The following is a 26,365-nucleotide window of genomic DNA, read 5'->3' on the forward strand; positions in this document are numbered from 1 at the left end:
ACAATTTTTTGGAAACTAGTAGCAAAAAATATTTTCTTACAAATTTTCAGAACCTACATTTCTATGTGGTACATAACACTAACGGATTGTCTAAAAAAAACTACTGCAGTATTCCTAGGGACCGGAAAAATTCGCGGGTTCAGTGACCTGTAGGATGAACTCCATAGTTCTACGTACACTCGGTCAAATGCCACCCACTCATTGGCTGCTGTCTTGTGAGACGTTCCAGCGTAGCAGCCTGTGATTCGATAAAGCTTTGGTTGGGTATTTCTCATTGGCCCAGAGTCATCCAGGTGAGTTGTGAACCAATAACAGAGGCAGCACTAAGGTATAACGATTTGTATTTTAGCCTATCGCGAAATGAATTCGCGAATTTTTCCGGTCTCTTAGTATTCCAAATTTAAAAAAAGAAAAAGAGATACAGCAAAACAATTTTAAACTTCACGTAAATGTGTTACAAAATAAACAATATTATTTATTTTGTCAAATAAGTTTGGAAAAAAAGTAACTTCCTTTTGTAAAAAAAAAGTGCGATGTGTACAAATAAATACATGAGTAGGGCCATGCAAATTTCGCGAAAAGATTTTGAGACTAGCTGAAAGTTAAAACACTGTAGCACCGTCTGTGTTTCGTGATTGGTGCGAGTTTCTTCCAGATACGTATCGATTGTAACAACACCGATCACAGTAATTCAGTGCGGAAGCAAACGCGTCCTGAGTGGCTCGGCCAAATAAGGGAAACGACTTCTCTCACAGACGGCCGCCAATCACGAGGAAGAAAATACAGGTGCTGGTATACCTTTGTGGCAGTCTAATTAGGTGTGCAGATGTTTTCGCGAAAAATGCCTGCCCCTATGCATAAGTTTTCAATTTTTTTTCCCCCCAAAACCTTCCCTTGAAATTAGCTGCTCTGATTGATCATCGGCTGGCGATCGGCACGAATAGTTGTAAATGAATTCCGTAGAGACCTGCAAAAATCGCGGATTCATTTCGTGATATGCTACAATTCAAATAATTATACCTTAGCGCTGCTTCTACCACTGATTCACTGTTAATCTGGAGTAATGAGCACCAATTAGAGACCCTCACTCACACTCTAAAAAAATTTTTGTACTTTTACAAGAGAAATTCTTGGAAACCCTGTTGCCAAGGATATTTCTTGCAAAACTACAAGGCAGAGCCTTGCAAAATCGCACATAGTACAAAGTTCTGCCTTGTAGTTTTACAAGTAATATCCTTGGCAACAGGGTTTCCAAGTATTTTCCTTGTAAAATATACAAAAATTTCTTTCAGTGCATAGAAGTTTCGAATCACATACACTCAGTCGAGACGACTCACAAGTCAGCAGCCAATGAACGGGTGGCATTTGCCCGAGTGTGCAGAGTGTAGTAGAGTCTATCCTGGAGGTCACTGAATCCGCGAATTTCGCAGGTCTCTATGAATTCGTGGCGCGTGCTCGTGGAACCTGGCTTGTTGGCCGGGAGGACTGGAAACACTCGCGAGTGTAACCCCGCGCAGTCTTGTTGACGTCTTGTTTGACTCGCCCGCGAGGATCAACACGCGCCGCTACAGACCCGCGCGGCGATCGGCTCGGAGGTAAACAACTGTGCCGCACAAAGAGAGGCCCTGCCGCCCTGGTGCTGTTCGCGTCGCCTCCAGAGTACCCCCAGTTCGAACAGCGTGGGTTTCAATTTAGACAAACCTGCTGCACTTTTTTTCACAAAAGGTTCCTTTGGGAAACCACTCGCCAAGAAACAACACTGCAACACTGCACACGGGAAGCTATTGTAACTTTGCACAACACGTAACGTGGCTATGGTTATTTTTGCACACATGAAATACGTTAATTTTTTTCGAGTTAATAACTGAGCATTTCCAACGAAAATCATCACATAATTGATGTTTCAGTCAAGAATATGTTCCCATTAAACCATGGGGAAGAAATAATAGAATACTCAACAATTTGACTTCACTTTGTTCTATCATGCTTAATTAATCCTGGAAAGCTATTCGGGGACAACACAAAGCATAAATTACCAGGTGAGAATCCGAACCCAGTATTAGGTAGGGACTGGAACAATTCGCGGTTTCAATGACCACTAGGATAGATTCCACGATTCTCTATGTACTCGGGCAACATCACCTGGTCATTGGCTACCGACTCGGGACACCTGTTTACTGCGATTCTTATGATTCGATACTTCTTTTGTTGAGTGTTTGCTATTGGCTCAGAGTCCTTCAGGTAAATTGCGGTCCAATCACTGACACAGCATTAAGCTAAACGAGTTTGGATTCCAGCCTGTCTCAAAAGGAATCCGCGAATTTTTCCGGTCTCTAGTATTAGGCTACTGCGAACGCTTTTTTTTTTTTTTTAAAGTGATATTCGTTTTCATGTAAGTGTACAGATTTACAAATATCTGTATTTTTACATGAATGATAACTTCTGTTCCACAAAAAAAATACAGTGTGTACGGTTCCTGCTCGATGAACTGAAGAGAAAATGTAATAATGCACGGCTAGAGACCGGGAAATTTCGCAGATTCGTTTGGTCGTCAGATAGATTGCAAACATCTAACTTATAATTTATCATTGCTTTGATGATATGTTCACAACCCATATATAGGGACCGGAAAAATTCGCGGGTTCAGTGACCTGTAGGATGAACTCCATAGTTCTACGTACACTCGGTCAAATGCCACCCACTCATTGGCTGCTGTCTTGTGAGACGTTCCAGCGTAGCAGCCTGTGATTCGATAAAGCTTTGGTTGGGTATTTCTCATTGGCCCAGAGTCATCCAGGTGAGTTGTGAACCAATAACAGAGGCAGCACTAAGGTATAACGATTTGTATTTTAGCCTATCGCGAAATGAATTCGCGAATTTTTCCGGTCTCTACCCATATACGACTATTGCCCAGATGATTAACAGCTAGCAGTATATCACACCGACCCATTGAAAAGAAGGGCGTATGTCCCGTACCAGGTCATTTTATACACGGTTGGACTTGCCGACTTTTTGAGTTGCTGAACTTTCACAAAATTGAAATATAGGTATTTATCGCATACTTTTCGCACAAGTAACTGCCAAAGTCGCATTTTTAACGTTTTTGTGGAGTATGGATAAGGAGAATGAAATGAATAGTAGAAATGGTAATGTTTAGGTTTAAAGTCAAATTTATACTCTTCTATATAATATGGCTTAGTTTCTTTTAGAAAAACAAGTTATCTAATTTTTAACCAGTCTTTTAAAATCCTCAGAATTTTTATGATTTTAAAATTTTGGCTTCAATTTCTCAAAGAAATTGGAAAATTACCATTAGCCATTACATTGTTGCTGTCTAGTAGGCGTTCATATTTATTCGCGAAAAATGCCTGCCCCTATTTATAGGGACTGGAATAATTCGCGGTTTCAGTGACCTCTAGGATAGACTTCATGATCCTTTATGTGTTCGGGAAAATTACACCTGTTTATTGGCTAACGACTCGTGAAACCTGTTGACTGGAAAGGTTTGTGGTTCGGTACTACTTATTTCGGTGAAGGGTTATTCATTGGCTCAGAGTCCTCTGGACCAAGTGTAGTCCAATCACTGGAGCAGCAAAAAGTTAAGCGCATTTGGATTCTAGTCTTTCGCGAAATGAAACCGCGAATTTTTCCGTCTCTAGTAATTTATTACAGCCTCTACGTGTAGGATTTGTAAACCTGAGCTTATATTGTAATTTCACTATGTATTTTAATATAATATAAAAATTGAATAAAAGATAAAGGCCTCGACCTAACACGCTGAGATCTGTCTCGTTTCCATTAGAACTGTTTATAAATATATCATCGATGTGGAAATTGTAATCGGCGAAGAACGAGCTTGGATGCCTTGAGAGCTTGTCTAAAAAGTTAATTTCTTAATCTGTTAGGCCCGCAAAGGATGTGTTTGTTCGTTAGTTAATAGTGCCCTTCAATAGTGCAACTAACGACTTACATAAATTTGAGTGGGCGACCGTGACATTTTACGTTTTTTTCAAATAAACATGGAGGTGTGTCACTAGTCCCTTTTCATCGAAACAAACTTTTTTTTTTGCTGGTCGGGCTGAATTACTTCTGGTCAGACTCGTCAATAAAATTATGCTTTGTAATATGTTAGACACAGTCGAACTGTTTAGCAGAATGTTATAAAATTACAAATTATGAAATCATTGCAGCTTTGATACGTTAATTCAAATCAAATCTTGAAATAGGCCTACATGATTTTTATACCTTTGAAGATAGTAAAACTGAACAAAAAACTTAACAGAGAATTATGTAATACTTTCAGCAACAACATAAAAAAAATATTAATTTAAGAAGAATTGTTCCACTGCAGTAACCAAGATTTATGTTATTAAATTTGATTGTTTTAATGGAAAATGCTTAAATGATCAATTGTTGTTTTTACAACTTACTATTTGTTCATTTTTAAATTGGCAACTGTTGCAATGCTTTCAGGTAAATATCTTGTTTTCTGTGGCAGCTTATTCTGTTGAAATCCTTTTGAAATATATATTCACTTAAGCTTACGAAACTTTATTATATTTCGGGCAAAACTAAATCACTTGTACAGAGTATTAGGTAAGGCATATGTCCATTAAAACCGTAAATTCGTTTAAATTAGAAACATATTATTTGTATTTGGTTCATATTTATTTTTAAAAAAATTGAATGTAAAAATTTTGAGTGATATTATATGTGTTCATTTTGGCTTTTAATAAAGCTAAAATCTGTAAATAAGTAACATCTGAATATTTAATTCCTCCATTAAAAATATAATTCATGTATAGAATATTGTATTCTGTACTTACTTTAAATTTACTGATTTATATTTGTACATGTCGTATTAAACTAGTATCAACATGTTTGCGTTTTGAGATAAATTTGTAATGTTAGAGGAATTGACATTTTCCGTACCATGCACCAAAAATTAAAACTTATATGTAATTCAAGTGTTTTTGTGCAATGTCCTTTGCTTTAGGCCTAACTTAGCCAATATATATTTTTGTTAAAACAATAAATATTTTTTAATGAATTTTACCACTATATTATTTTAATTAAAACTCCGTCTCTTTATCAGTAGGTATTATTACTATGCGCAACCAGTATTGTATTTCCTTTACAGCCGTTACATCTTTTCTTTTTTTTGCAAAATTCACAAATGTGTTTACTATTAAAGAGCTACATTTAAAACAAAGTGTTCGGTACTTTTTTTCGATATGCTATAAAGTAGGGGCACGCATATTTCGCGAAACGATTCTGAGACTAGCTGAAATTTAAAACACTGAAGCATATTTTGTGTGTCATCATTGGGTGAGTTGCTTTCAGGTGCATGCCGGTTGTTTCAACACCAATCACAGTAACTCAGTGCGGAAGCAAACGCATCCTGATTGGCTCTTGTCAAACAAGGCAACGACTCTTCTCGCAGACGGCCGCCAATCACAAGAAAGACACCGCTGGTGCGGGTATACCTTGTTGCAGTCTAATAAGCGTTCAGTTTTTTTTTGCAAAAAATATTTCTATCTGTATCGCAAATAACATTATCTGAAGGAAAAAAATTAATTCACTGACAAAAAATGTAACATTAAGTTATTTTTGTTTGCTCTAGACAAGGCATTGTTTATGTTTTAAAATGAGACAAGTGGAAGTAAATATCGAATCATTTTCAACTGATGATAAAGCCGGGTAAGTAATATATCATCGCTTATAATAAAATATTTTTACGATAAAATATTTCCTTTGTGCTATTTTGAAATTTACTCTTTGTGTTATACAAGTTTGGTTCATATTTATTTTGAATAACTTAGCTAACGAAAAGAGAGAATCTCATGCGTTCAACTTATTTATAAACAAAAAAGTAGGCCTAATCTACCTACTCAGTTTAACAGTTCTGTAGACAATGTAACACCCAAAACCAAAGGCTAAAGGATAATATAACATAGGCCTAAATTAGGAAATACATTCATTTGAAAACAAATGAAATATTTTTGGTAATCTCTTGGCAATTTTTGAAGTGAAGTGAATAAAATGAAGGGAAATGAACTGTTACGAAGGTTACTAAAAAAGAGGGCTCTAATGTTTTAGAAATTTTACAAATTGATACCCTGAGTTTCATTTGTATAAGAATAAAAAATTAGTTTTAATAATTCTGTATAAAAATATTTAAGTTTTATATTAGTTGAGCAAATAATAACACTCAGTGAATAATAATTCTTATAATAATTAATTTCCTGTTTTTATCCGAGTCCATAATCCCCATTATATTTAAGATTTAGATAAGATATAAATTATAATTGTTGAAGTTCTGCATCGTTGATTGTAGTTAAATGTTCAACTTTAGGTATTTTTATCGTCTTGTACCTGTCACTTTAATTACACATTTTGTGCATGTTGCATATAGGCTACATGAAATATTATTTTCATATTTATAAAGTGGCGTAAAAATATTTTTAAGCAAGTTTCATTACCTACAATTTAACAAAGGAAACTAAATATTTGTCCTATGTTAAAGATTATTTTTTTGCTTTTTACATTTCAAATGCATTAATACACCATACAGATCAAAAATGCAAATTATATCATAGAACTAAGTAGTATTTAAAAAAAAAAAACTTGATTCAAATCATAAAAAAAATCTTTTAATATTTGATTTTCAAGTAATGTCATTTCCGGACAATAATTTTTTTACCGCAGTGCATGTTTCAGAAAAATTAATATAATTTTATAATTTGTTTTGTTTTTTGTGTGATTGCTTGGAAATCCGCGTCTACACTTCAAATTTGATTATTTCTTTTTGTTTCTTTGTTTTTCCTTTTATTTATATATTATTGTTGTTTGTATTTGTATTTGTTTTATATTTGTGTAGCGCCAGACTATTTTGAACTGCGTCTGTTGGCCGGCGCTTAATACACGTATCAATAAATAAATATAAATAAATAAACAAAAATTTTGTCGTGATGAAACTTCAGTCAAAAGTTGTCGGTCGAATTCAGATTCACGCTGTATAAACCTGGTTATTTACATTTTTTTTACGAAGACCTCAAACAAGAAAGACGGGCTGAGTTTATCGTTCAGTGTGAATTGTGTTTTCTTTCCAGGATGTTTCAAAACAGACTGGCCTCAGTAAATTTTGTATTTAGTTGTTGTTCGTGACGCAATTTCCTCTACCTATAAAACTATAAAACCCCAATTTAATTTGATTAAAAAATATATTTAACTGTTGTAAAATTGTTCGAAAAAGTGTTTTTTTCTGGGAAAAAAAATTAAAAATATTATTACTGTAGAAACATTGATGTTGGCTTAGACCAGATCTAAATATTTTTAAAGGAAAAATATCACACAAGGAAGGATGACAAGAAAGCTGGTATTTAAGTATCGTGATATAAAAGTAACTGAATGAAAAATACTTTTTTTAAGCATTGGGAAAATTGATTAGAATATAAAATTCAGGGTTGCATAAAGTAGACAGCAACACGAAATAAATTTAAAATGGAGGATGATTGAATATTTGTTTTGTTCATACGTTACGTCGATTACAAAAACGGTATTTAAAGATTCTTATTTTGGGTCCATAATGAATTAGATATTTATTTTGTTTACCTTGTAATACTAGCTTTATTTAATTTAATTTTAGATATTTTGTCTTACCTATACTAACAATAATTTTTATCTGTAGGTTTATTCAGAAAAGTATTAAAAATAACAAAAGAGAATGAAAGTAACGGGCATAAGACTCTTGCTTTATAAACTACGCAATTTACCACAGACTTATTTCCACAGGAAATAAAGCAAATTTTTCTTAAGTCAACTTCTCGAGCCAAGACAAATAACGAAGAAGAAATCTTTCGAAAACAGACTCATTTTGTCAAATGACGAGTCAACATTTACAAGGAAAATGTCTTGGGTGAAGTCTGAGAGTGCTTTCTTCTCTAATGTCGTTTTATTCTTCAGCTAATGGACCCCATTCTTCATGTTGCTGACGTTTCGTAATAGAGTAAATGGTGGAAACATCAAACACATTGTCGGGAGCAGACAACTTTGAGTAATATCCAGCGGCGTCTTCGTCTTCAAATGAACAAATCTTTTCAGATAAAAAAAAAAGACTAACGTTTACGTTCATCAGATTTTAAATTTCTCTCTTTCAAACGTATATTTCAATATTTATTGAGAATAATTTATACTACCGTTATATTTGCTGCGTACATAATAAACCCGCACAGTTCTCTATTATAATTATTTAACGATAAACAGTACTTTATATTTCTCTTGAGCTATTGGTGGATACCAGAAAAAATTCTAGGATTCATTTCGTTACATGCCAAAATTCAAATAATGATTTCCTTCGTGCTGCATCCTGCTTTGGTTCGCTGTTAAGAGTGTAGATTGCACAGATTCTATTTTAATACAACAGCCTCGATGCCTTAATAAGCAGAATCGTTTATTAGTAATAAGGTTTTATTTTTTTTTTTAAACTGCAATCAGTAGGTAGGTATCTACTCTGCCCATCAGTGTCTGTGCTGGAGTTCTTTCTTTTCTAAAAATTATGACTATTATGATTATAGTAGTGAGAATTAATAATGTACTAATTAAATCATGTTTCTGTAAGGCAAATAAATAATATATTTGTCAGTATATCATAGGTTATCAAAAAATTGTGCGTCAATTGAAGACCCCCCAGATCCCCAGATATAAGCAGATGTTTGGTGAACAGACTAGTGGTGAATTATATATATATATTGAACATTCGTGGATTCGATGACCTCCAGAATAGACTCCACGATCTTTCTGCGTACTTGGGAAAACGTCACCTGTTCATTGGCTGCTGACTTGTGAGGCGTCTCAACTGGGTGACTTGTGATTCGATACTTCTTTGAATGAGAGTCTCTAATTGGCCCAGAGTCCTCCAGATTAACAGTGAACCGAGAGCAGGAACAGCACAAAAGGGATAATTATTGGAATTTTAGCGTAACGCTAAACGAATACCTACGAGAACTTACTTGGAATTGCGCGCTAGTGCCGGAACCGAGGCCGGTATTCCAAGACGTTCAGGCAGCGAATAAACACTGCCTTGTAGGGATAAGACCGTGACCTAACTCGCAAGTCGTGTTGCAGAACGTGTACGAACCGAACACCAGTTAGGAAACAGAAAAGCAACCGTTTTTGACGTACCAACGTCTAATAAATCGATGAACGCCGGCTGCACGCACAAAAAATGTCCCGTAACGCACATTATCCCACTACGATGTGTCCCGTTACGCTCATTCTACGCTTGCGCCGCATCTATCTCACTTCCACTCGATTGGAACAACCATTGATTTGACTTTTCAATCATGTTGTCGTCGTTTGAATTATTAATATTATGTCATTTACCGATCGTCCACCAATTTTCAGCACAATCGGTACGGTTATTTAAAAGTAATGTTAAATTTTCAAATACGTTTTTGTTCGAACAATGGTGTTTTACAGTTACACATAATAATTCAAATTACACCCGGGATCTTTTGCACTTAAAAATATTGTAACACATTATAAATAAGTTTGCTGTATTTGAGATGCGTATTTGTTATAAAATCGTATTATAAAAACGAAATAATATTATTCCCCTATGGTGCTGTCATCTACGGTGACGGACGCGAACCGAACTAATCGCGATATCTATCCGCTTCCGCGGCAACCAGGCACTCGTTAATACATATTTTCCTTTGTTTATCGCTAGGGGCGTTATTATTAATAAATTATAAATAAAATTTCGTGCCTGGGGCCACAATTGCATATTATTTTGAGTACTGGAAAACATAAAAACGTAACATATTCTCGACGAATTTTAATCTCGGCCCCAGCGCACCACGAGCGTCTGGGTTGGAGATTAAAGCCGAAATTCTTTCTTAAACTTACTAATACTTATTTTATTAACTGCAAGGGCATTTTTTATTAAATTCTACGTTTAATTTCACGACGAACAAACTTCGTCGTTAAATGTGTAATTGCGAAAAAGCGTAAAACTTTCTCGACGATCTTAAAGTTAAATAGCAAACATGTATAAAAGTTAAAGTTAAAATAATCTGTTCGTTAAAGTAATAAACATATTTGAATTAATGAGTGCAAATAAAAGTAAATTTATCAATTAAATTGTAGATTTCATTTCACTCCTTTGTATCCATACAAAATAGTGTTAATTCAATAAAAATTATTCATTTTGATTCATAAAATTATGCAATCATTTCATCAATGTTTTGTTATGGCGTTGTCACGTTAAACTATCGTCCGTAAACCGACTTTACAGACAACCAATGTTTTATATAAACAGTGCCATGCTCGAGGCTATAAAAACTGGTTCCAACGCATTCCAGCTGACGTGTGCAATGTGATCCCCGCCCGAGTGCAAGTGTCTGCAGGTGTGCGCGATGTGACCCCGGCCCGAGTGCAAGTGTCTGCAGGTGTGCGCGATGTGACCCCGGCCCGAGTGCAAGTGTCTGCAGGTGTGCGCGATGCGACCCCGGCCCGAGTGCAAGTGTCTGCAGGTGTGCGCGATGCGACCCCGGCCCGAGTGCAAGTGTCTGCAGGTGTGCGCGATGTGACCCTGGCCCGAGTGCAAGTGTCTGCAGGTGTGCGCAATGTGACGCCGGCCCGAGTGCAAGTGTCTGCAGGTGTGCGCGATGCGACCCCGGCCCGAGTGCAAGTGTGTGCAGGTGTGCGCGATGCGACCCCGGCCCGAGTGCAAGTGTCTGCAGGTGTGCGCGATGCGACCCCGGCCCGAGTGCAAGTGTCTGCAGGTGTGCGCGATGTGACCCTGGCCCGAGTGCAAGTGTCTGCAGGTGTGCGCAATGTGACGCCGGCCCGAGTGCAAGTGTCTGCAGGTGTGCGCGATGCGACCCCGGCCCGAGTGCAAGTGTGTGCAGGTGTGCGCGATGCGACCCCGGCCCGAGTGCAAGTGTCTGCAGGTGTGCGCGATGCGACCCCGGCCCGAGTGCAAGTGTCTGCAGGTGTGCGCGATGCGACCCCGGCCCGAGTGCAAGTGTCTGCAGGTGTGCGCGATGTGACCCTGGCCCGAGTGCAAGTGTCTGCAGGTGTGCGCAATGTGACGCCGGCCCGAGTGCAAGTGTCTGCAGGTGTGCGCGATGCGACCCCGGCCCGAGTGCAAGTGTGTGCAGGTGTGCGCGATGCGACCCCGGCCCGAGTGCAAGTGTCTGCAGGTGTGCGCTATGTGACCCTGGCCCGAGTGCAAGTGTCTGCAGGTGTGCGCGATGTGACCCTGGCCCGAGTGCAAGTGTCTGCAGGTGTGCGCGATGCGACCCCGGCCCGAGTGCAAGTGTCTGCAGGTGTGCGCGATGTGACCCTGGCCCGAGTGCAAGTGTCTGCAGGTGTGCGCGATGCGACCCCGGCCCGAGTGCAAGTACCTGCAGGTGTGCGCAGGTCGCGGGACATGCTGGGCTCGGGCCGCGGTCGGCCGGCGCCGCCCCCAGCCGCCGCCGCCGCCGCCGCCGCCTACCCCACGACGGAGAAGGGCGCGCGGCGGCCCAAGTGCGCGCGCTGCCGCAACCACGGCATGATCAGCTGGCTCAAGGGCCACAAGCGCCAGTGCCGCTTCAAGAGCTGCGTGTGCGCCAAGTGCAACCTGATCGCCGAGCGGCAGCGCGTCATGGCTGCGCAGGTGAGCAGTCTAGTTCAACTACGTGACGACTGATTGCTAGAGACCGGAATAATTCGCGGTTTCGATGGCCTTCAGGTTAGACTGCACATACCCCTGTACACTCGGGAAAATAAGGCAAGTTCATTGGCTGCCGACTTGTGAGTCGTCTCAGCTGGTTTGTCTGTGATTCGATCCTTCTTTGGTCGAGTGTTTATAACTGGTTGGGATTTTTCAAGTTGAACAGTAAGCCAATAGAAAAATCATCTAAAAGGTATATGTTTTTGAATTCTAGCCTATCGCTGAATGAATCTGCGAATTTTTCCGGCCTCTACTAATTGCAAGAGACCGGAAAAAATTGCATATTCATTTCGCGATAGTCTGAAATTAATTTGCATATACCTCCAAGCTGCTTTTGCTACTGGCTCACTTTTCGTCTGGGCGACTCTGGGCCAATGGGAAACTCTCCACCAAAGAAGTATCGAATGACGGACAAACCAGTTGAAACGTCTCACAAGTAAGCAGCCAACGAACTGGCGTTTTTTCCCGAGTGTACAGAGGACTGTGTAGACTATCCTTAAGGTCATCGTAACCGCGAATTTTTCAGGTCCCTACTAATTGCCAGAGACTGGAAATATTCGCGTTTTCGATGACCTCTAGCATAGACTCCACAATCCTCTACACACTCCGGAAAATGCCACCTGCTCACTGGCTACTGACTCGTGACACCTGTCAACTGGGACGCTTGCGATTCGATGCTTTTTTGGTTGAATTTTTTTTTCATCGGCTCAAAGTCTTTCAGATAAACTGTGAGCCAATCACAAAGCCAATATAAAGATACGGTTGTTTTGATTATAGCATATCATGAAATGAACCCGCATATTTTTCCGGTCTCTACTAATTGCTTAGCAAAAGAAAGTTAAAACTGTGAAAATAACACAGCTGCGTTGTAATAAAAAAAGGAGGTTGTCTGTAAAGTCTATTTACGGACAATAATTTTACGTGATAACGTCATAAGAAAAAATTGATGAAAAATTGCATACTTATTAATTTTCAAATATTATTTACAGTTTTTGAAAATTTAATTTAAATAATTTGTTTAAATATAATGACGAACAATGTTTGATATTATAGAATATTTTCTCGCACGGTGGTTGGCCGGTTCTTGCACGCTCGGGTCAGGCGGAACGTGACAATTAGTCATGCTTTTTCGTGCGTGCAGCCGGAGTTCATCGATTTATAAAACGTTATCACGCCAAAAAATAAAAAAAAAAGCCTTTTCTACGTAAATGTGTAGCAAATTCTAAATTTATGGTATGCCACACCACAAAACATATGTGAATACCAAAAATAAAAATGAATTAATTTTCACTTGTTTGTTTGCCTGATAATAGATTATGCATTACTTCTCACAATAAATTTAGCTATATTAAAATATACATATTATGAAAGCTACTAGAGTGGGCCCGAAACTACTTAAAAATCGCAAGGGGCGATCCTATCATTTGGTAGCAGAAACAGCACAAAGGTGTAATTATGTATTTAAATTTCAGGCCTCTCCATTTTGCAATTTCAAAAATCTTGATACCACTTGCAATAAATCTTCCGTGCTAAATGTTTTGGTTTTTACATGGCATAGGACTTAGCTTCGGCTACTTGTTGAACTCAAAACTGGTGAATTGGTGAGGTTATCATGACAGCTGTAGTCGCCCGCGTGAAAAATGACTGTAGAGACCTGCAAAATTCGCGGATTCATTGACCTATAGGATAGACTCCACAGTCCTTTAAATACTCGCGGAAATGACACATGTTCATTGGCTACCGACGCGTGAGACGTCTCAACTAGGCTGTCCGTAATTCGGCACTTTCTTGGTTTAGTGTTTCCCATTGGCTCACAGTTCCCCTGATAAAATGTGGGCCAATCGCAGAAGCGGTACGAAGGTATAGTTGTTTTGATGCTAGCCTATCGCGAAATAAATCCGCGAATTTTGCATGTCTCTATAAAATGAGTTATTTAATCGCGGCGCTCACAGACTAGAGCCTGTTTGTGAATACGTGGTTGAAACAAGGTATAGAAGGACTGGAAGAAATGATTAATTCTTTGACATGCCAGATATGAGAATAAGTAACTTATAATTAGGGACACCTGTATTTCGCGAATACATTTCGTGTCAAGGTATGTCACAAAACACTGTAGCTTTTTCTTAGAGTAATGGCGAATCGTGTGCGTGCAGCAGTACGGTATCCACATTCCCATTGGCCCCGTTAAGGGCGGGAAAACACCTCTCGCCGACCACAGCCAATAACTACAAGAAAAAAACTACGGTGTTTTGCGATGTACCTAGACACGAAATGTATTCGCGAAATACAGGTGTCCCTACTTATAATTATAATTACAGCAAAAAGAATTCAGGATGGCAGGGCCTCCCTCTTAACTGGCGCTACCTGATTCGCTTACTTCTCTCCCAGATGGGCATCGTTGGCTCACGGTCGTAGAGGGGCGTGTCCAATCAACTGCGGTCCAATCACGAGCACAGAAGGTTTTGCACTCTAACTTGCCGACTGAACGAATGCGCGAAATTTCCGTTATCTCTTGTCACCGGCGTTCTTCGTAAATTTTAAGGTGGAACATTTTTTTTGTCGTGATAACGTCTTATAAATCGATGAATGCCGGCAGCACGCACGAAAAATTGTCACGTTCCGCCTGAGCCGAGCGTGCAAGAACCAGCCAACCATACCGTGCGAGAAAATCTTCTATAATATCAAACAGGTTTTAAGGCGGGCATTTTTAACTAATCGTTCGTGATTATATTTAAACAAATTATTTAAATTAAATTTTGCTAAAACTGTAAATAATATTTGAAAATTAAAAAGGTATGCAATATTTCATCAACGTTTTCTTATGACGTTATCAGGTAAAATTATCGTCCGTAAACCGACTTTACAGACAAACCCCCCCCCCCTTTTTTTTTTGAACGGTGTAGGTACGTCGGCGAGAGCTAATTATCGCGGTGGGTAAGCACTGTCATTTGGCGGGACGGCAAATGGGCGGTGTTTGCCGGGTGGGGGGTAGATATCGCCCACACGAGGACAGCGCTGTTTGCGAGGCGCGGCCGATGCAGGAACTAACAGAGGGCCAGCAGTCCGAGCGGCGGGGGGCGGGGTAACGCGACACCGCGAGCAAACATCAATCAGCCACAGCTCGTCGACTCGTATGTAACTCGAGCCCGATGGGGGACAGGGTACGAGCCAGTATAACCACTATACATCATTCTATACGAGTAACTTATCTTTGTAATTGATTTTTTTTTTAAGTTAATGGTCACATTAAAATCTCGTGTAACAATGGAATTTAAGAACCTTGCCGTTTTACACGTGTTATGATTTGGCTTGAGAGAAGGGGGGAAAATAATGGAATTTTGTAAATTTAATTTTTACTTGATTGTTTCTATTACTCTGTTCTGGGGTCAACTGGTCCACGTCATCAAATACATAATGTTGTTAAATACGTGAAACACGCGTGTCCATAGTTTGTATGAAATACACGCTTGCAAAAAAAACACGATTACAAACCGGCTTTGCTTGGGAAAACCGTTCCTGGCGCTTTTATGTGCGAGACAAATCGGGTTTTAACCGAGACGAAATATACATTATTGTAGCCCTCTAAGCATTACAACAACTAATCCTTCCAAAATAATATCTATGTAACCTTATGTATCTAGGTTGTTAGCCTTCCTCCACAGGGTTACGTCCCTGAAGGTTGAGGGGTTGGTGGGAGGGGGAGGGATATGAGAGATGGTCGCCGCCGACTCAGAGATCCGTTCAGCCACGGGCACCCAATGCTTGCTCGGTGCACGCCATGCGGTGTGGAAAGTCGTTCCGAAAAGCGCCTCTCACGCAGGGGAGACGCTAACTGCCTTAGTTTCCGAACACAAGCGCCGATCCTTTTTCAAGAGCCACGGACTTAAGATTCCAATGGGGGTAATGGAGGGGGGAATTATTACCCCACTTCACTTATTGCATGCATATAGGGTTAAAACACATACACAGAAAAAAAATCCCCTACGTTTACAAAAGATTCATTTGGAAACCACTTGCCAAGAAATAGTTTGTAATACTACATGAAGATATTTTTACGAAAATGTTGGATGTTTTATTTTTTTAACTGTTTTTTATTTAAGCAATTTTTTTCAACCATGAAAAAAATAATCCAATATTCAACCATTTTACTTTATTTTGTTGTATCATGCTTATTGATGCGCACAGGTAATACTGAAAAGCTATTCAGGGAACGGTTCACAATTTAATAACTTTAACTATTGGTGGTATTGAGACAACACAAATCATAAATGTCCAAGTAAGAATTCAAACCCAGTATTACTGTGAACGCTATTTTGTACTGATACAGTTGTTTTCGTGGATATGTACAAATTTACAAATGTCTGTAATTTTACGTGAATATTTCTGTTCCATTTTTAAAAATTTTTGCAGTGTAGTGAGATGACTATTGTCAGTACCTCACACGCGCAAAAACCTTCTCCCAAAGATTTCGCCCTCACATCTTCCATCCTTGAAAGCTACCTAACAAACTTCTATCATTAACCTTATACAACATCTTTCATTAAATTCGCTCAGAATATCGCCTTTATTTGTTCTTTAGAGTAGAGTTTTGATAAGATAAATATATGTCAATGCAAACAAGAAAAATTTAGGGTTAGACAAATTAGCAATGACTGACATAAAATAGGATAAATAAATAAACTTGCAAAGAAGGGATTGTACCTGATTTATATATGTGCAAATTAGAGTGAGCAAAAACAAAAGACAGTACGATATTTTTACTGCAAAATACACACATATCATGCACACTCAGTGTTTATCAGTTTTAATATAAAAATGGCTACCTCAGTTAATAAATTAATCTTCAATAATTTGCAAAATCAATTGACTGACTGTATTAGATAAAATCACTAAGTCCTCTGTGTCAGCTACTGCTTGTTGGTAATCTAGAAGTTAAGGTGGGCAGCTCTTAACACAAATGCCTATGTTGTATTGGAATATTTGAAAACCAGGTTATATTTCACAAAACTGTAAGTTCGTTGATAATGTTAATAGACAGGCCGACTAGCAAGTTCAGCTGTGAACACGGAAAACGTTCAACCAAGATCACCGAAACGAATGACAATCTTAACTTTAAGTCAGTGTGTGAATTGAAATATTAATATCACACTTAAAATTATATATTGTTTCAATTAAGGGAAAGGGGTAGCAGGAACTAGACCGAAAGTCATTTGACCTAAATTTCGGAGAAAAGAATTTCGGTCTAGTGCTTGGTTGAGTACATTCCGGTCTAGTGCCTGTTCGGTCCGGTTCCTTTCCGTCTAGTTCCCTTAAGTCAACTACCTGTTGTTAGAGTTAGTACATTCCCTGCGAGATAAATGTTCAAGTTTTCGGGCCAGTGCCTTTCGGCTAAACGACTTTTGGATTAGTACGTTTCGGATTAGTTCCTTTCGGTCTAGTGCATTTCGGTCTAGTGCATTTCGGTCTAGTGCATTTCGGCTAAACGACTTTTGGATTAGTACGTTTCGGATTAGTTCCTTTCGCTCTAGTGCATTTCGGTCTAGTGCATTTCAGCTAAATGACTTTTGGATTAGTACGTTTCGGATTACATAGTTCCTTTCGCTCTAGTGCATTTCGGTCTAGTGCATTTCGGCTAAACGACTTTTGGATTAGTACGTTTCGGATTAGTTCCTTTCGTTCTAGTGCATTTCGGTCTAGTGCATTTCAGCTAAATGACTTTTGGATTAGTACGTTTCGGATTAGTTCCTTTCTGTCTAGTGCATTTCGGCTAAACGACTTTTGGATTAGTACGTTTCGGATTAGTTCCTTTCTGTCTAGTGCATTTCGGCTAAACGACTTTTGGATTAGTACGTTTCGGATTAGTTCCTTTCTGTCTAGTGCATTTCGGCTAAACGACTTTTGGATTAGTACGTTTCGGTCTAGTGCCTTTCGCTCTAGTGATTTGCCGCGTCCCCGGGAGGTTGGGTAGAAGGCCCGCAGGTGGGACCGACGCGGAGTAGCTGAGTAGCTGAGTAGCGTCTGGAGTAGCGGCCGTGATTACAGAAGTGTCAGGCGGAGGGTACGGGAGGAGGGAGGGGCGAGCTGGTTCCAAGTGAGCCGTCGGACCTCCGGCCAAGGACGCGCGCAGTAACCACGGACAGGGGGGGGGGGGGAGGAGGGGGCCGTGTCGAGAGAGGATCTCCGGGCGCGTGTTGACCGAGGTTATCCGGTGACTGGAAACTCTACTCTTAATCTGTTTCCCCTACTACCACCCCTACACAACCCCTTCACCCAGACCCGGGGAGTGACGTTCGGAGAGTCGCCAAACAGAGTTGCCGACGCCGTCGTCGCTACCTCTAATGGAAAACTGGGGGCCCGGCCCGAGTCAACACATCAGCCCCGCGGCACGTCGATGGGGGTACAAAAAAAAAAGCGGTCGAGGGAGGGCCTCGTGGTAGCGGCGCAGCGCAGACGAGCGAGCGGAAGCGAGATGACGTCCCGATATTAAGATGCGGGTGAGAAGGAGGGGGGCTAGGAACCATGAGACTCAATCTTGATTTCAACAGTTTTCAGGCTGCAAACTGCAACTAAGGACCGGAAAAAAATTCGCCGTTCCAATTTTTGACGTGACAACGTCTAATAAATCGATGAACGCCGGCTGCACGCACGAAAAAAGTGTCCCGTTGCGCGCATTGTCCCGTTGCGCTGTGTCCCGTTGCGCTGTGTCCCGTTACGCTCATTGTACGCTTGCGCCGCATCTATCTCTCTTCCACTCGATTGGAACAACCATCTATTTGACTGTTTCGAGGCACATTAAACTTGAAACACTCCCATTCGTTTCCTACTTTTCCTATCATCGTCCTATCCTTAACAGAATAACACAGATTGGAAGAAGTTAAATAGCAAACATGTATAAAAGTTGTAGTTGAAATAATTTCTTCGTTAAAGTAATAAACATATTTGAATTAATGAGTGCAAATAAAAGTAAATTTATCGATTAAAATGTAGATTTAATTTCACTCCTTCTTTGTATCCATACAAAATAGTGATAATTCAATAAAAATGATTCAATTTTATTCATAAAAGTATACAATCATTTCATCAATGTTTTTTTTTATGACGTTGTGACGTAAAACTATCGTCCGTAAACCGACTTTACAGACAACAAATTTTTTTTTATATACGCTGAAATACAAACAATTAAAGTTTTGAAGTAGCTTGGCTTCTGGGTTGTAGCCGCGTCCTCGGCGAACGATTCCCCGGCGTGTTTCGGTCGACGCGTGAGGGAGCAGTTCCCTAGCAGGTAGTGTCGCACTGTCGACTGCCGCAGGTGGCGCTGAAGAGGCAGCAGGCGCAGGAGGACGCCATAGCGCTGCGGCTGGAGGCGGTGCGCACCGGCGCGCAGTACGGCTACCTGCCGCCAGGGCCCATCTACGGCATGACCATCACCGGGCCCGAAGGTGCGTCACGCACCTAACTTATATCTTTGAATATATATATACTGTATAGAAGTCGCGAGTGGATGAGATTTACTCTGCGTTTTTCAGAAGCGTATGATGAGCAGCTTGGGAACTTCACCGTTGCAGTGCGCTGCCGTAACGCCCTGTATCGTCTTAGTTGTTATTTACACGTTAGAGCGCAGCACTGTCGCCCGCTGTCATTCCCCGCACCCCCATCTATCATTCAATGCAGCTCAAGGCCGTTCAACGGGAGGGGGAAGGGGTGTTTGAAGAGTTCGACACTTGTCCGCTAGGGACCACCACAAGTCGATGCCCTGGAGATGGTGGCGATTGCGGCGGTGAATTAACCAACTACCTCAAAACCGTATTAGAAATTTTAACCTGGGCTGGCGACTTCTATACAGTATATATATTCAAAGCTTATATATAGAGACCTGAAAAATTCGCGGATTCATTTCGTGTTATGCTAAAATTCAAATAATTTTACCTAAGTGCTGCTTCTGCCATTGGTTCACTGTTAATCTGGAGGACTGAGGGCCAATTAGAGAACCTCGCTCATAGAAGTGTCGAATCACAGGCCACCCAGTCGAGACGACTCACATGTCAGCAGCCAATGAACAGTTGGCATTTGCCCGAGTGTGCAGAGGATATTGGAGTCTATACTGAAGGTCAATGAACCCGCGAATTTTTCAGGTCTCTATCTATAGATGATAAAGAAGTGTTCAAACCTTTGTGCTGGCAACAGAGCACATCGACACATGGACAACGCTGATGTCGTTAGTTTGCTATTGGTTCGCTGCTAATCTGGAGTACTCTGGGCCAATTAAGTGACCCTCGATCAAAGAAGCGTCGAATAAACAGGTTACCAAGTGCATGCACTGTAAAAAAAAAAGTTGTGTTTTCTTTTACGAGGAGAGCTCTTGGAAACTCAGTTGCCAACGATAACACTTGTAAAACTATAAGGCTGAGCTTTGTGTCATTTATAATTTTATAAAGCCATGCCTTTCAGTTTTACAAGTACGAATTTGTTTACAGTGTATGCAGAGGATCTTGGAGTCTATCCTAGAGGTCCGTAGTTATGGTTTTAGTTAGTGACCTCCAGGATAGACTCTGCGATCCTCTGCACACTCGGGCAAACGTCACTTGTTCATTGGCTGTTGTCTTTTGAGGCGTGTCAACTGAGTAACTGGTGATTTGATACTTCTTTGATTGACGGTCTCCAATTGACCCCGAGTCTTCCTGATTAACAGCAGAAGCAGCACAAAGGTGAAATTATTTTAATGCTAGCTTGTCACTAAGGGCGGTATTCAAAGACTTTTGGGTAAGGTATAGCGAATAAGCTCTACCTTGTTGGTAGTAACCTAACTCGCAGACCATGTTCCGGAACGTGTCGAAACCCAATCACGGTTAGGTAACGAAAAAAAATCAACCGTTTTAATTAACTGTGCCCTGCACGAGGCTAGAAACCAATTTCAATGCATTATAGCGGCCTTTTGGCAACCTTCGATTAATTTGCTACGCCAAAACAAATTCTGCAGACAGCGGCACTATCGCGCGAATCAAATGGCGTGATTTTTTTTTAATTTTTTTCGGGCAATTTGCAAAGTTGCGATTATTATGGTTTTTCATGACCTTATAAGTGAACAAAATCAATTCCAGGATAGTTCCGGTATCGCAAAGTTTTCATTCGGCAAATCTACACGCTTGGTACGTCCCCCGGTGAATCAAAAAGAAAAAAAAATTTGAAATTGACCACGTACGAGTTAATGACACCAGATGCGGTCCTACGAGTAGTACCACAAATACATGGAGTTAAATTCAAATTCAATTGACACTACTAAAGCTATATTTCATATCTTAGAGATGAAGACATAACTGAAATATTATTCGTTTGTTTGATATGAGATATTGGAAACTTTTGTCATCTAGACAAAAAAAAAAAACGAAAAAAAAGTGAGGTGTGCGCATGCGCGGAATTCGGGCAACAGAGCGGCGACGGTTAGGACACCAAATATTCCCTTGCCTCCTGTCGTGCTGTAGGAATACAGTTAGGGTGAATGCATGCCCCCCACAAGGGTGGGGCTGGGTGCACTCCTGGTTCCAGGACCAGGGCCCCCTGTAACTATTTTCATTTTTTATCTCAGTGTGTGAAATAAATATACACACTCGCTGTGGTTATTTTAAAGTAAAAATAATTTTATAAATAAAGCCTAATTTTGGGCTTATAAAATAGTAACCCTAAATACCTATGTCCTATATTTTCAGGTTAAATAACATTAAAAAAAAAGAGTTTAGGTGAGAAATAACCATGCAATTATACTGTAGCACGTGACTGTAATATTGGGCGATACCTAGCAAATCAGGTATTTTCTCTTCTGCCATGGCCTACAAAGCTCACGAATATAATCAATTGGCCAAAAAAAAAAAAAAAATTCTACAGCCATAACAATTTTCCCCCCACAAAATAAAATCAACAACTTACCGCTCCATTATTATTTTTTATCCAGCCCCGTACTTTTTGGATGTAACACTAGATAAGCTTTGCATGTTTGTGTTTCTGTATATCTGCTAAAGTATACCGAACATGTGCTAAAATCTGTTCTGCTTTTAGTAAAAAAAAATGTAGGGAGGGGTTGGGGAGAGTTTTCCATTCCGGGTCCAAGGCCCGTAATCGAATGTGGGGGCCATGGGTGAAGGTGTAGCACATAGGGGTGTCTCGCCGCAGACTCGCGGCGGAGGGAGGAGGCCGCCGCCAGGTCGCCGTCGCCCGAGCCGGCGGCAGACCAGGACCAGGACCAGGACAAGGAGGAGGACAAGGACAAGGAGGAGAACAAGGAGGACAAGGACAAGGAGGAGCGCGCGCGGCCGCCGCCGGCCTCGCTGGAGGTGCTGGTGCGCCTGTTCCCCGACAAGAAGCGCTCCGTGCTGGAGCTGGTGCTGCGGCGCTGCGGCGACGACCTGCGGCGCGCCATCGAGCAGATGGTGCCGCGCGACTCCGAGCTGCCGCCGCTCGCCGCCAGGTGCGCTGTCAAGACTCAGAAACACACAGCTTAGACACACACAGCTTAGACACACACAACTTAGAAACACACGACTTAGAAACACACACCTTAGAAACACGCAATATAGAATCTTCTAAGTTATGCCTGTTCTAAGTTGTGTGTTTCTAAGTTATGATAGAACTAAGTTATGTGGCTCGGCGTTGTGTGTTTCTAAGTTACTTGTTTCTAAGTTATGACAGTTCTAAGTCGCGAGTTTCTAAGCTATGATAGTTCTAAGTTACGACGTATCTAAGTTGTGTAGTTCTGCGTTGCGTGTTTCTAAGTTATGACAGTTTTAAGTTGTGATTGTTCTAAGTTATGACTTTCTACGATACGACGTTTCTAAGTTGTGTGGTTCTTCGTTGCGTGTTTCTAAGTTACGTGTTTCTAAGATATGACAGTTCTAAGTTGTGATAGTTCTAAGTTATGACTTTCTACGTTACGACGTTTCTAAGTTGTGTGATTCTGCGTTGCGTGTTTCTTAGTTATGATCTGTCTAACTTTTGACAGTTCTAAGTTTCGTGGATTTTTTCGAAGTTTCTAAGTTATGACTGTTCTAAGTCGTGTGTTTCTAAGCTATATGTGGTTCCCTCGACCAACAACAAATAGGGGCACGCCATATTCCGCGAAAAGATTCCGAGACCAGCTGAAAGTAAAAAAAAAAAAAAAAACACTGTAGCATCGTCTGTGTTTTCGTGATCGGGCGAGTTTCATTCAGGTACATGTCGATCATTACAACACCAATCACTTTGAATCAGTGCGGAAGCAAACGCGTCCTGAGTGGCTCTTTCAGATAAAGGCAACGACTTCTCTCGCAGACGGCCGCCGATCACAAGGATGAAAGCTGGTGCGGGTATGCCTCGTTGCTGTCTAGTAGCCGTTCGGTTTAATTTCGCGAAAAAATGCCTGCCCCTAATAATAACTCCTAGACCTTTACAAGAGATTCTTCTTTTATTGAATTTTAGCCTATCGTAAAGAAAAGCACGAATATTTCCGAAATATATATGTATAGGTATAATATATATTTTTTGCAAAACTTACGCAGCCATTGTATTATAAATAGAGACCGGAAAAATTCGCGGTTTCAATGGCCTTCAGGATAGACTGCACATTCCCCTGTACACTCTGGCAAATAACGCCTGTTCATTGGCTGCCGACTTGAAAGTCGTCTCAGCTGGTTTGTCTGTGGTTCAATCCTTCTTTGGTTGAGGGTTTATAATTAGTTGAGATTCGTCCAGATGAACAGTAAGCCAATAGCAAAATCATCTAAAAGGTATATTTATTTGAATTTGAGCCTATCGCTGAAAGAATCGGCGAATTTTTCCGGTCTCTAATAATAAACTATATTGACTTTCGAGGTTGGATCGAGGTGGAGGGTATTACTGGCGTGTCGCTCTGCATCGCAGCAAGCATCTTCAACGCTGTCTCTGGTCGCGCCCCAGGTCGGCCTTCAAGCCCGTGTCCCCGGCCGGCGGTCCCCCGGCGCCCGCCTTCGACGTGGCCGCCCCCGGCAAGGCGCCGCCCCTCGCCGCCGCCGCCATGTCCTCCCTGCTGGCGCTGCAGGGCTACCACGCCGCCGCCGCCGCCGCCAAGTTCCTGTGCCCGCCGCCGCCGCACCTGCACCCCTCGCTCGCCTTCCCGCCGTCGCTGCTGCTGCGCCACGAGCACGCCGCCCCCGTCTTCCTGGGGCCGTACCGCGCGTGCCCGCCGCCCGCCGCCGGCGCCGGCTTCTGCGCCGAGTGCTCGTCCGCCGCCCCCGGCTCGGCGGAGCGCGGCGCCTTCGCCAGCTAGGCCCCCGGCTCCCCTCGCAGTTCCCGGATCCAACATTCCTTCTGCTGCTGATCCGCTGTTCATCTCGAGGACCCTTGACCAAACACACCGGTAAACATTCTCTCACCTTCAGTTTACCAAAAACTCTTGTTACGTATTATCCAGGGATCTTCGTAAATTTACGACTTTCTTCACTGACATTTAACATTATCCCAAAAGAATATTAATGGAATATTAATAGAGAGCGGAAAAATTCGCGGATTCCTTTCGAGAGAGGCTGGAATCCAAACTCGTTTAGCTTAATGCTGCGTCAGTGATTGGACCGCAATTTACCTGAAGGACTCTGAGCCAATGGCAAACACTCAACAAAAGAAGTATCGAATCATAAGAATCGCAGTAAACAGGTGTCCCGAGTCGGTAGCCAATGACCAGGTGATGTTGCCCGAGTACATAGAGAATCGTGGAGTCTATCCTAGTGGTCATTGAAACCACGAATTTTTCCAGTCCCTAAATATTAGTAACTTGGTAAGTCTACAAAAAAAAAACCACTTATTTTGTCCAAACGTGTGTGTTTACCTTTATTTAGAACGGAATATACGACAGGAGAGTAAAAATATACCGCGTTGTTTCTACGAAGTTTCAGTCATTAGTTTGTTTCAGTTAAATTTCTCCGTTAGAAAGTCCGTGAATTTACAGGTAGTTCTAACAGTGTGGAGGATCCTCAATCGAAGAAGTATCGAATAACAAGTCACCCATCAGGTGAGACGTCACACAAGACAGCAGCCAATGAACAGACGACGTTCGCCCTGAGTATGCAGAAGTTCGAAGAGTCTGTCCTGGAGGTCATTGAACCCGACAATTATTCCAAGTCGCTAAACTGTTAAAAATGTTCACCTCACATTTAAGAAGAACGCCGGTCACGGATTATCCAGGGATCTTCGTAAATTTACTGGTACTGAGTGCACTTACGTTGATCACAAATCCACAAGTATGATATCGGAATATTAACAAAACATCCAAAAAAATGAAGTAGCCTGGATTCTGGGTTTTGGCCGCGTCTTTGGCGAATAATTCACCGACGTTTCAGTCAACATTGCAGTCGCCATCATCAGGGAGCAGTTACCTACTCGTCTTTGGCGAATAATTCATCGACGTTTCAGTCGACATTGCAGTCGCCATCACCAGGGAGCAGTTACCTACTGAGTAGGTAACTGCTCCCTGATGATGGCGACTGCAATGTCGACCGAAACGTTGGTAAAAATATTCACCAAGGACGCGGCTACAACCCGGAAGCCAAGCTATGGCTAAGACAATGGCCGTTAAAGCCTGCGAACATTATTAATAAAAAAACATGTTTAGTTCTACAAAAAAAAGTTCAGATTTATCCGCGGGGGAAAAAACCTGCCCTTATATCTTTAGACAAGGACTGGAAAAAATTAGCGGGTTCAATGACCTCCAGGATAGACTCCACAATCCTCTGCACACTCGGGCAAACGTCACCTGTTCATTGGCCGCTGAGTTGTGAGGCTTCTAAACCGGGTTAACTCGAGATTTGATACGTCTTTGATTGAAGGTCTCTAACTGTCCGGGAGTTCTCTCCAGATCAACACTGAACCAATAGCAGAAGCAGCACAAAGTTATTATTTGTTTGTGTATTGAGAAATGGATCCGCGAAATTGTGGCGATGAACCTACAGACGATGTATTCGGTCGAATTCGGACTCAACCTGTACCTATAGGATTCAGAACAGTGCCACTACATGCTCTCATTTTTAACTCCTCTCCTTTTTTTTTTCAGTGATTACACCCATCTTTTTTTGTACTTAGGACGATCGTTTTGGCTTTCTCACACCAGTGCTTCCCGTTTATTCGTAAGTTCCAGCTTTATCCAAGAATGTATGAATTCGCACAGCTCTTACATCATGGGTTGTTTTATCGTCGCGACATAAACACGCAGTAAACACGAGAGGCTTCGTGTGACCCAACAGTGTAAACAACCACGGTTCTCGGATGTAAATAAATTAAGAAACATTACCAAAAAAAATATGAGTATGGTACAGTATACTCTCAATGTTGTGAATTTTTTGTTGTGTCACATCTTAGTTCTCGGTATACGGCACTTGGTTGGGAAGTCAAGGAACAATGGTAGGTGGCGCGCATCAAAGCTGTTAAATGTTTAATGAATTTTAACACTATGGGCAGTATTTTAATAAAATTCCGTGTCGAAAATCAGTTACAAAACCGGGGTGTAGTTATTATTATTTTTTTTAATTGTTTGGCTTTGATCGGAGCCATTTCATTATAAAGTTTAAAATTTCGTTCTGCTAGTCAAATGATTCAATATTCGACGTAGCTGCTCCGACAGCGAATTCTAGCGGCGGGTGCAGTAACTAC

At 41.1% G+C, this 26,365-nt stretch overlaps 1 protein-coding gene across 1 annotated transcript; it reads left to right on the forward strand.

Annotated features, from left to right (window-relative positions):
• The first annotated feature begins 11,132 nt into the window (after positions 1 to 11,132).
• On the forward strand, positions 11,133 to 23,993 carry LOC134535379 (doublesex- and mab-3-related transcription factor A2). Its single transcript, XM_063374453.1, has 6 exons — positions 11,133 to 11,207; positions 11,292 to 11,344; positions 11,428 to 11,665; positions 19,032 to 19,161; positions 21,887 to 22,181; positions 23,645 to 23,993. Exons 1-6 carry the CDS (start codon positions 11,133 to 11,135, stop codon positions 23,991 to 23,993), a joined length of 1,140 nt encoding a protein of 379 aa, XP_063230523.1.
• The last annotated feature ends 2,372 nt before the right edge of the window (positions 23,994 to 26,365 follow it).

Source organism: Bacillus rossius, chromosome 8 (assembly GCF_032445375.1).
Source record: "Bacillus rossius redtenbacheri isolate Brsri chromosome 8, Brsri_v3, whole genome shotgun sequence".
Taxonomy (NCBI): Eukaryota; Metazoa; Arthropoda; class Insecta; order Phasmatodea; family Bacillidae; genus Bacillus; species Bacillus rossius.